Source organism: Podarcis cretensis (assembly GCF_951804945.1).
Source record: "Podarcis cretensis genome assembly, chromosome: 12".
Classification (NCBI taxonomy): domain Eukaryota; kingdom Metazoa; phylum Chordata; class Lepidosauria; order Squamata; family Lacertidae; genus Podarcis; species Podarcis cretensis.
In genome coordinates this window covers 20,486,375-20,498,073 of record NC_137181.1, presented here as the reverse complement: position 1 = coordinate 20,498,073, position 11,699 = coordinate 20,486,375, and the positions used below count along the sequence as shown (strand labels likewise).

The 11,699-nt window shown below is 42.1% G+C and overlaps 1 protein-coding gene across 4 annotated transcripts in view; it reads left to right on the top strand.

The window, feature by feature from the left end:
- The window catches only part of JCAD (junctional cadherin 5 associated), a 71,670-nt gene extending 65,381 nt beyond the window's left edge, over positions 1-6,289 (top strand). For all 4 annotated transcript variants that reach the window (XM_079996391.1, XM_079996390.1, XM_079996392.1 and 1 more), the window contains one exon: positions 4,153-6,289. In XM_079996391.1, the coding sequence (XP_079852517.1) occupies positions 4,153-4,187 (35 nt within the window). In that variant the 3' untranslated portion in view covers positions 4,188-6,289. The remainder of the gene's footprint in view (positions 1-4,152) is intronic.
- Positions 6,290-11,699: the final 5,410 nt, after the last annotated feature.

The following is an 11,699-nucleotide window of genomic DNA, read 5'->3' as shown; positions in this document are numbered from 1 at the left end:
GACACCTTTGACACTGCCCAAAAGGAGGGAAGATCCATAGTGAACTTCGAAGATCTGCAAAAAAAATTAAAAATAAAAGCTGTATATTTTAAGTGAATGGATAACCAGCTACATAGGTACTGCAGAGGAATAATTGCATGTGATCTGAAATATGGGCTGGGTCTCCTCCCTCCCCAAGTGGTCTCCCCACTTCAGAAGACACTTAATCATGTTACAGTGTAACTTCTAAGGTGACTATACATAGCACCTATAATTTTTAAAATGAAAGACTCTCTTTCCTTGGAGGTTTTTAAGCAGACGTTGGATAGCCATCTGTCATGTATGCTTTGAAATTCCTGCATTTCAGGGGGTTGGACTTGATGACCCTTGGGGTCCCTTCTAACTCTACAATTTTATGATTATATGTTACAAAAAAGCCACCAATATCTGTGGTCTTAAGGATTCTCCAAATTGTCAGAACACCCTTCCATTCTGCCACCCTTATCAACAGGCAAGCTGGTTTTTACCCATTTTTCTAAGCGGCCCAAATCTCTTGTTATTAATTTCATTTCTTATATTTCTATGCCGCTTTTCACTCGCACGAGTCATAAAGTGGCTCGCAAACAATAAATAACAAAAACATAATAGAACATCACAATTACAACATAAATCATATAAAACAATGCACAAATCATTAGTAAAACAACCACCTTCTATAAAACATTCTTAAAAAAACAACTTTAAAAATAGGCTAAACAGCACAACCACAAGTAAAGTTCACTTAGATCATCAAAAGACATGCAAACATAATGGCCATGGCAGCAACTGCTTTCTGAAAGCTCCCAAGAGCTGGAAGGTGAGGCAAGGCAGGTGGGAAAATCCCTTGTCTGGTCAACAGAGAGTCCCATTCCCCTTACAGTTCTTCCTCTGGAAACAGCTCACATGAAGTACATTTTGATTCAACAAAACACTTTATTCCCCCTCTTGAATTTTAGGTAGGGTGTGCAGCTAAAAAGTTAACGAGTCCACTCTGAGAACATGATGCTAGGCTACATGGGCCTTTAGCCTGATCCAGTAAAGTTCTTCCTATTCTGTCCTCTTTCCTCCTCCAAAGCTCTGTATCCTGCACCATTACCAATTTGTGTTAAAATAGTTCACATGGACTGGTTATCTCAGTTTCCCTCATTTTCCTTTTCCATGCTTGGAATCCTGAAGTCAACCTAGCTGTGCCATAAGAGAGCACCCCCTTTGCAGTGGCAGGCCTCCAGTCTGGCTGGAATGCCCGGCTACAATCAATCTGCAGGGCACTCACAGTTGCTTTTCTGTCTACAGTCATACCGTGGTTTTTGAACAGCTTAGTTCTTGAACGTTTTGGCTCCTGAATGCCACAAACGTGGAAGTGACTGTTCTGGTTTGTGAACTATTTTTGGAAGCCAAACATCCAACGGGACTTCTGCGTCTTCCAATTGGTTGCAGGAGCCACGCTTTGGTTTCCAAACATTTTGGAAGTCGAATGGACTTCTGGGACAGATTCTGTTCTACTTCCAAGGTACGACTGTATTAGCTGTCTGCATTTATGTCATAGAATCATAGAGTTGGAAGAGACCACAAGGGCCATCGAGTCCAACCCCCTCCCAAGCAGGAAACACCATTAGAGCACTCCTGACATATGGTTGTCAAGCCTCTGCTTAAAGACCTCCAAAGAAGGAGACTCAACCACACTCCTTGGCAGCAAATTCCACTGTCGAACAGCTCTTACTGTCAGGAAGTTCTTCCTAATGTTTAGGTGGAATCTTCTTTCTTGTAGTTTGGAACCATTGCTCCGTGTCCGCTTCAAGGGAGCAGCAAAAAACAACCTTTCTCCCTCCTCTATGTGACATCCTTTTATATATTTGAACATGGCTATCATATCACCCCTTAACCTCCTCTTCTCCAGGCTAAACATGCCCAGCTCCCTTAGCCGTTCCTCATAAGGCATCGTTTCCAGGCCTTTGACCATTTTGGTTGCCCTCCTCTGGACACGTTCCAGTTTGTCAGTGTCCTTCTTGAACTGTGGTGCCCAGAACTGGACACAGTACTCCAGGTGAGGTCTGACCAGAGCAGAATGCAGTGGCACTATTACTTCCCTTGATCTAGATGCTATACTCCTATTGATGCAGCCCAGAATTGCATTGGCTTTTTTAGCTGCCGCGTCACACTGTTGGCTCATGTCAAGTTTGTGGTCAACCAAGATGCCTAGATCCTTTTCACATGTACTGCTCTCATGTGACTGCTGGCATTCTGAATCAGTATGTAGAAAATGCTGGAAATATCAGCATCATGGGAGGTAGGCTGTCGGCGATGGCGTGCCCCCCCCCCCCCCATTTCTAAAACATGATGAATTTGTGAAGTTCCTTTCTTTGTAGTGGTTGGAGCTGAGGACAAAATTATTTCATGGTAGTGAGAAACAGAGAGAAAATATATCCGAGCTGCTTATGAAAGCTGCTGCTCGCCCTCTCTCAAAGCTCAATACCCAAATAACAAGTGGATCTGGAAATCTTTACTTAGGTAAATTATTCCTTGTAAGGCTTTCTCTATCTACAAGGATATGGAAGTCATTATCCTCCAAAACTTAAAGTATTCTGTATAGTCTCATTTATCTGTTTACATTTCTTGAGTTACATTTTGATGGCAGCTGTGTGGATAGGGAGTAGTGAATTCTGATTTGAATGAAACAAACATTAGCTTTCTGTGCATTTTTATTTTATTTTTTAAAAAACCATCTCATAGTATTAAAATAGGCAGGTGCATAGATTAAAGCCAAACTAGAATGGAGAAGCTCATTTCAGTTCTCATTTTAATACAGAAGAACCTAATTCTCAATCCCCGAACAATACATGAACCAAAACACAGTTTTCCTTTTAGATTCACACTGCTCTAAATTTCATAGTTCAGTTTTTCACCCAAGTAATGTTTACAAAAAAATAATAGGGGAAAGTGTAAACAAAATGCATCTTTGGTGAAGAGAAATTGCTTGCAAATGTGTACATTTTTGGCATACAACGGTATGTATATCTGAGGAATTCTCAGGACATTTTAAAAAAATAAATAAAACTGAAATTAAGAATGGGAAAATGAGAGATGGAGAAAACCGAAACTGACTGACTGATTCATCCATCCTTAAACCAGGTTCACACAACTGACTCCCTGCTTCATGGAGAATTCTGTGCAACTTTGAAAGCTTCCTATGTTTATTATTATTATTATTATTATTATTATTATTATTACTACTGTGTTTTCCATTTTCCATTTACACATCATTTTGCCTGTGTTATAGCCAATAAGTGATATGCTGTCAACAAAAGCTATCTCTTGAAACAATTTTGAAGCCTTAGGAACCACATGGCAAACATATTCTGTTCTTTCACAAGACCCAGTAAACAGAGCACCACAGCCCATATTTAATAATACCGAGAGCTTATGTGGTCCAGTGGTTGGAGTTTCAAGTCCTATTGTACCATTTAATTCAATGGGTATCCCTGGACAATATGTGGTCTTTGTGACTTAGCCTGTAAAATGTGATGGCCACCATATGGGATTGCTGATAGAACAAGCAGTGTAAAAATTGTCAGATAGTCTATTTTAAAGGAGGAGGAGCCGTTTTTCTTCTTTTTCTTCCTGTAATCCTGTGTGTGTAACCTGTTTTGTCACCACCTGGGAGGGAATTAGCCTGCAATCTCCATCTTAGGCTCAAGCTGTAAGTGGAGCTCATGGCTCTAACATGCAGCCTAATTTTCCTCCCTTTTTTTGTTTGTTGGTTCTCCTCATCCCACCACCCCTGAACTCAGGTTCAGGGAGCCTTTAGCTCTCCAGATGCTCCTGAACTACAACTGCAGTCATAGCTGGCCACGCTTGGCTGGGGCTGATGGGAGTTCTAGTTCAGCAACATCTGAAGGACCAAATGTTCCCCATACCTTCCCGAACCTCTGTGACCTCTTTGCCTGCTGAAGACTCCCGGAGAACTCAAAAGCTTGCCACATTTGGACCATCTTACCCAACTGCGGTGGGCTTTGGTGTTTTAAATGTGTTGACCATGCGGCATTCCAGTTGAAGCCTGAGGGACCTGCATTAACGGAAAAGGGGGACTATTATAAATTGCTGGTAATAATCATGGCTGCCTTTCCTATTTTACAGATGCCTACGATCCCACCAGAGTTGAAAGGGTGTGATGTGGAAAAGACCCGAGTCTCAGGAGATGTCTGCCTTCCGCAAATGTTTTGCTGGTTTCCAACACAGGGAAATAGCTTTAAGCTTCCTACAAGCAGTGACTTCAGAGTGTACTGACAAAGCCCTCATCTCTGCCAGTGAGGGAAATAAGTAGTTCATATCCCACAGCTTTACAGAGCTTGCATGAAAGTGAGTGAGAGAGAGAGAGAGAGTGCACAAAAACCTCTCACTTTGGAACCATCTGTTTTTTGTAGCATTAGGCCTTAATGCCTCTACTTGGCATGGGTTGGTCATTTTTAAAACTCTGCTGAGCCCTGTTCAGGCAGGATGGTAAACAGGATGAAGATGGGAGGGGTGTGAGGGGAAGCTGGCTTTTGCTCTGTGTAAAATGTAAACAGGGGAGATTAGCAAAATGATTTTTGAAAGAATGTGAATTTTCTGAGCTTAAACCTCCGAACCTCTGCACCCTCAGCTTTGTTTAACTTTGGTCTTCGTAAAGCAGGCAGCCGGCGAGAGACCGCATTTCCAGCTGAGGGCGGTGAGGGCCGAAGGGGATGAAGACTGATTGACTGGCTGGGAAATCAGCTTGGACTTCTACCATTTGAAGGGGCTTTGCTTTTTAAGTTCCTTACCTGGCATCTGCAAACAAACAAACACAAAAAAATGCCCCCTCCCCTCTCTCACACAAATCTAAAACCAAACAAAGTCACAGCATTGTTTTACATGTAATTACAACCTATGCAGCCTCTGCCCCCAATTTACTGTTTCAAACCAACACTATAACCACCACCCTGACTACTGTTTTGCACTCACTATTATGAAGTTTGTTCTATTTTTTCTCTCTCCCATGGTTATGTTTTTGTAGATTGGACTAGAAACTCTTTGTATGACCCAATTGCTGGTTTGATAGATCAGATCCTTGTAACAAGGCAACTTTTTAACAGAATGTGATCTCTATTTTTCTACAGTGTTAAGCAATTTGCTAACCGTTGGTGAGCAATTTAAGATATGGGGTGTCCGCCCCCCCCCCTTAAGCTGACAGGCTGTTCAGAGGAGCTAGCAAAGAAGCGTTTACTTTTTATATCTAGTGCACATTCCACACCATCCGGTTCACAGCTGCAACTCTCTCTGTTGTAAAAAAAGAAGAGGTATGTGTGTATGTGCATATGTGTATATATATCTCCTATAGAGCAAATATGTATGTTTTTAGAAAGGCCAAAGTTTTTATTTTCTTATTGGTTAGATCACTGCTTCTAAGGACCCAACAGTGGCACCAATATTGCAGACTTGAAGAAGTGCACATTTATGAACGGAATGAGTCAGAGTCTGTTGTGTCTTCCTTAGTTGTTGGGCGGGGGGGTCCTGTATCATCCTTTAACTTCAGGATATGGAGGGTGCTGCTTCACACCTGTCTTCAAGTTGCCCGTGGCACATAGGAAGTCACACAAGAAGATGCAACTTTACCCATTTGGGCTTTGGCTGGTACTGAGGTGCTGCAAAGGGGTTAAGGGAGCACCAGCCCGTGTGTCCTGGGTCAAGTCCATGCTGGGGCTCTTAGACTAGATCTTATAAGCAACTCATAGCACTGGGCTGTCACACTCTATGCATCTGGATTTTTATATTTCCCACTCATTTTGTGTGTTTTTTAAAATGATAGTTCTTGTGGCCACACATAGACCTATTGTTGCCAATCTTTAAAACATTCCTTTCTCAAAATATTCCAAGTGTATTTTAAAAGAACCTTGTACATTCCCCTGGGATTACAGCTGATTTAACCTGTACAACATGTATTTATATATAGATATACTTTTAAATACAACCTTATCTGTTTTTGTTTGCTAACACACCTCTCAGTTTCCCCCCTCTTTCTGTTTGTATTGGGCGTTTTATATGCTTTTGCCCCTCCCAACCTCCTAAAGCCATGTTATCTGTTAAGCATTTCAAATTCCTAGTATCTTATTTTTGGGAGAACGGTCCTATTTGACCAAATATACAAATAACCCACCTCTTGTGCTTTGGCAATCACAATTGCTTATCTGTAATGCCTGATTCTATTACATAGAATCTTTATTAAATATTTAAAGTTTGTTATACATCTAAACAAGATGGTTGTACGGTTTCCTTTATTGGAACATGTGGATTTTTCTTTCTTCTACAGTTTTGGGTGGCCTGCAGCTCTTCACCCTTTGGGTCCTTCAAAAACTTCAACATAATAGTTCCTTAGCAAAAGAGAACAATCTGTTCAGCAGCAGCAAGTTAGTGGTTCCTGAAACAAATGGATAAATATTGTCAGGTAGCCGATTTAATTTACAAATTTCATATTCTTTAGAAGCTGCTCTTCGTTGTAAAATATTGTGCAAGAATGCTTTGCAAAATAAGTAATAAAAGCTCAGCAACAACATCTTTTTTAAAAAAATGCAATAGAATTTTCCACATATCTATTCAGAAATAAGTCAATGGGACTTACTCACAGGTAAGTGCATATAGGAGTCCAGCCTCTGTAAAAAAAAGCAGCTGCAGTGGACAGTATAAACTTATAGAACAGTAAAACGAGGCACAGGAAGACAGGGAACCTGTCAGATCTTGCCAGGAAGAACAGTCCACAACTGTGACACTAATACTGGAGAATCCCCCAGCTGCATTTCCCATGGTGGTAGAACAGAGCTGCTAAAGCCAGTTATATGCCTCAGTTTAGGTTTATATGGGTGAAAGCGGTCCTTATGGAAAATTAAGGTCATTCAAAAGTGCATACATCATGACTTGAAACGTGATGCAGCCCAAATCTGAGACACCATCTTCCGGGTCTGAAATCCCATGCTAGTCATGTCACCTGCATGAGATTGTGGACTTGAAAAAAACACTTTTTCGGGCATGGTGCAATATTGCAGACCCAAATTAAACACTCTTTCAGGGCAAAAACTCAGCCTGATATTGTGTGAGAGCAAGGTACCCCAAATGGTTGCCGTGCTCTCATGGGGGGGGGGGGAATGAGATGTCCCATTTTTTCTGGTGCAGTTGGGTATGATATATATTTAATCATTTTGGCAACAGATACAGTGGTACCTCGGGTTAAGTACCGTATTTTTTGCACCATAATACTCACTTTTTTCCTCCTAGAAAGTAAGGGGAAATGTCTGTGCGTGTTATGGAGGGAATGCCTACGGGTGGCATGCCTGCGGATTTTCCTCCTCTAAAAACTATGTGCGTGCTATGGTCGGGTGCATGTTATAGAGCGAAAAATATGGTACTTAATTTGTTCCGGAGGTCCATTCTTAACCTGAAACTGTTCTCAACCTGAAGCACCACTTTAGCTAATGGGGCCTCCTGCTGCCACTGCGCCGCCGCAGCACGATTTCTGTTCTTATCCTGAAGCAAAGTTCTTAACCCGAGGTACTATTTCTGGGTTAGCAGAGTCTGTAATCTGAAGAGTATGTAACCTGAAGCGTATGTAACCCAAGGTACCACTGTACTAGCAAATGTCATCTACCATATTGAGGCAACTTACCAAAATTTACTGGCATATCTCTGAATTTTCAGACATTCACAAAATGTGGGCTTTATGACATTCACAGTAGCACACATCCTGGAAACTAGTTTGCTAAACTTGCTGAGAATTTTAACCCTAGGGGTAAACTACAGTTCCCAACATTCTTAGGTGTGTTTACATAGCCATAGATTCATGAGTGATAGCATAGACCATATGTCAGTAGGAGAGAGAATGACAAGTTAATGCCTGTTTAGTCCGCAGATATTGGCTAAACTTATGGAGCAGTTGAGGAAAAGCAGACACTTATTGCTAATTGCTGTTATTCATGCGATTGCCCGCTAAGTCTCTCTGTAGGGGAGTGGAACAAATGCTGCATACCACAATTGTTCATTTTCAGATTGCTAGGAGAGTCCCATCTCCCACCCAGTTTGAGCAATGTGTTGGCAATGCAGCTTGGAGAATTACATGTGAGCACATGGGCGAAGGAGGAAGAGATTAGGCAAATTCCACACTCGTATTGACCAACACATGGCAGAGATTAGAAATAAAAATGAAATCCTCCAGCCAAGGAAACCACAATAATATGCTGCTTATGAAACAAACGAAGAAATTTCCATCCTAGACAGCAGAAAACTCTGTCTTTGTGCTGGAAGCCTGTTGGTGAGAATAACCAGACCCATCCCAGGAGGAACAGCTGAGCTCAGAGAAGAGAAGAGCATGGAAACACTAGGTAGCATCTTGACGAGTCCCCAAGATGATATAGTTAAGCAAAGCAGGTGATTTTTCTAAAGAGACCCTGTGACTGATTTCTACTGCCAGAAATAAATTAAAAGGTTTTATTCAAGGCAGACCAACCCAAGGAGGTTTCAGAGCTAGAAGGGAAAGGAAGAAAGGCTAAGGAGTCACACAGGCCTATGGATAAGACCATAAAACTGATGCTTTGCATGCCTCCTTTTATGGTCAGGCAATATCTGAAAAGGACTATCTTTGCTGGGTAATGTTAGAAGTGGCAACAGCTCTGTTTCCTTTCCTTCCAAGCTGACACTTCATCCCTGCCCCTTCTCAGTGAACCAACTCCTTCCAATGCCAGAGTTAAAAGCAGCAGATTGTTGTTGTTCTTCGGTTCTCTGCTCTGGAGGGTGAGGACAGCTTAGTGGCTCTGCAACTCCTGGCAGACTAGATCCTGCACTATGGAGGCTGGCTTGGCAGAGTTGAGGTTTGAGGTCCAACTGCAATTCCTGCAAACAGGAAAGGCTAGGAGAGAAGTCTAAAAACTCCATCAGAAAATAAGTACTGGTGAGGCGTGGTGGGGATATTGTCATGAAAGATGCATTTGATTTATTTACTTGATTTACAAACCGCTTTTCCTCAAGGTGGCATCCACCCACTTCATTCTCACAGCAACCCTGTGAGGTAGCTTGGGCTAAGAGACAGTGACTGGCCCAAGGTCACCCAGTAAGCTTCATGGCCATGTGGGGATTTGAACCCTGGTCTTCCAGGTCCTGGTCTGACAGACTATATAACCATTACACCACACTGACTGTCTAGCTGGGGAAACTGCAGGCTCATGACAAAGCCCCAAGTCCAAGTCGATGTGGCAAGTAGTGGCACAGTAAGAAACAGTCCCCAACTACAACTCACAAAAGGGGTGAGAGAGAAGAGATCCATTTGTCAAGAGAATGGATCTTTTGGTCTCTGCTCTGATAAAGCCAGACTCATTCGCTGAAGAGAGCATGGCTTGTCTATGTAAACAGGGCGACCCCCAAGCACAACATTCAGTCGTGGAGACCTTCTGCCTCCTATTGACCATGGAGAGCATACTGCTCACACCTGCTGGAGACAGAAGACCTGCATTACAAGAGAGCTGCTGGGTGTCTTTTTGGCCACTGTGTGCTTCCTCCTCTTCAGTACAGAAACTAATTTCTTCCCCCTTTTCATTCCAATTTCATTCATGCTTCCTTTGCAGCAAAGCAGACACCCATCCATCCTGTTCATGGGAGTGGCATATCAAATTGACTAGGCTTGGACTGAGGCCAGCATAGATAGAGCTATTGATAACAAAGAATAATTTTCCTGTTATCCGGAAAGGCCGTGAGCTATTCAGTGAAGATACTTGTTCTTGTCTCACCCATTCAAACATGACATGGGATGGGGAATTCGACCACCCACTGGCGCCTATCTGTCAATCACCTGGCATCATATGATGTCAGATGATTCTGAGCTCAAGTTACAGCTTGAATTGTGCCCTAATTTTGTGCGCTAACATGGTAGCTAGTACTATTTAGAGCAGAGCCATTGGAATTAATGGGTATGGCTAATTTAGGTTCTGTTCAGAGGATCTATTCTGCATAGAACCAACACTGGGTGTAACCTCATGATTATTCACTTAGATATTTGTCTTCTCTTCACTCTAGGTCAGGGAGTCATGTTTATATGAACTTTATCTAAACTACGATTAAGGAGAACATAAATAGCTTAGCTCAGCTTTATAACTGTTTAGAGAAGATGAACTATATATAATGGTATATTAACATTTAGCTTTACAAAATATGCAAGCATAGATAAGGCAAGCAAGCAAGCACCAACTGTACTTTTAAAGGGCCTTTGTACGTTCCAAAATGCCAATTAAAATATTATAGTTGATGCACCATTCAGTGGAAGAGACAACACAAGCAATTCTCTCTGTGTGTGTTTTGCTGAGACTGAGAATTTTTAGAAAGACATGCTATGTCCGATTGGTCACCAGTTGGTGAGTGGTAGAAAAAAGAGATAAAGAGACTTAAAAGATTCATGGATTATTTATTATACACTGCCTGTTTTCCAGGGAGCCCAGGATGTCAGGGGTGGAATGATAAGAAAGGAGATTCTGACTAAACATACGGAAAAACTTTATGACAGTAAGAGCTGTTTGACAAGGGAACGGATTCCCTCGGAAGGTGGTGGACTCTCCTTCCTTGGAGGTCTTTAAGCAGAGCTTGCCTGCTTTAGCTGAGATTCCTGCACTGTAGGGGGTTGAACTAGATGACCCTTGACTCTATGATTTTGTGAGTTTATGATAACATTTCAGACTTGCAAAACTCCTGTGAGGTAGATAAGAGTGAGGGACAGAAACTTGCCAGTGCCCTGTGGGCTTCAGAGCTGAGGAAGAGCAAGAATCCTATTCATGTGACCAAACGGGATGTCAAGTGTCTTGTATTCAGGGGTTGTATTAACTGCGTGTTGTGCCCTCAAATACAGACCAGACTCCTCCCTCACCCTCCTTCTCTGAACTAGGAGAAACCCCGCTAAAATGTGGCTTAGCGTTATGTGCAAACAAGGATAGTGTCTCTCTCTCTCTCAGATAACCCTTGACAATCAAAAGTTGGAGCTTACATCCTATTTCCATTCTGTCTCGGTTGGTTCCTTTTAAATGTGGGGAATTATTCCGGTGGAGTAAAGGTTTTGCAATAGCACCACCTACTGGATGGTTAATAGAAACGTTCAAGCATATGCTCCCGGTGCCTTTAACGGTGTAGCTATCTCCTAAACGTTTTCACTATAAATCCTGTAGGAACTGTGTTTGTTATGTTCTGTAATTGAGTTGCAGACAAACCAAAAAGGGATAAAAAGACGGAATCCAGGGTGTGATGGAAAAAATGCACAGGGTTTCAAAACCTTATCCCACCTGTCATTACTCAATACCTTTCATTTATTCTAGGAGAGACTTTTTGCCAATAAACTAGCATGACTAACAGGAGCTGGGATAATCCCACAACCTACAGATGTTGCGGTGAACAAACAAGGCACCTTTGTTTCTTGCCCCATGGAGGGATATTTTAAAGATGCTGCCAAAGTAGCAATTAAAAGCACCTGGAGGGCCCTAAGTTACAATATGCATCCAATTGTTAAAATCCAGGAAAATGCTAGGTTGGGCAATCGGGAGCGATTCTGCAAAACAAAAACAAAACCTAGGCAACTCTCCCCTCCCTCCAAAGAAACCCCACCCCCCAGAATAAATCTAATATTTGCCAGGTATGAAGCATGTCCA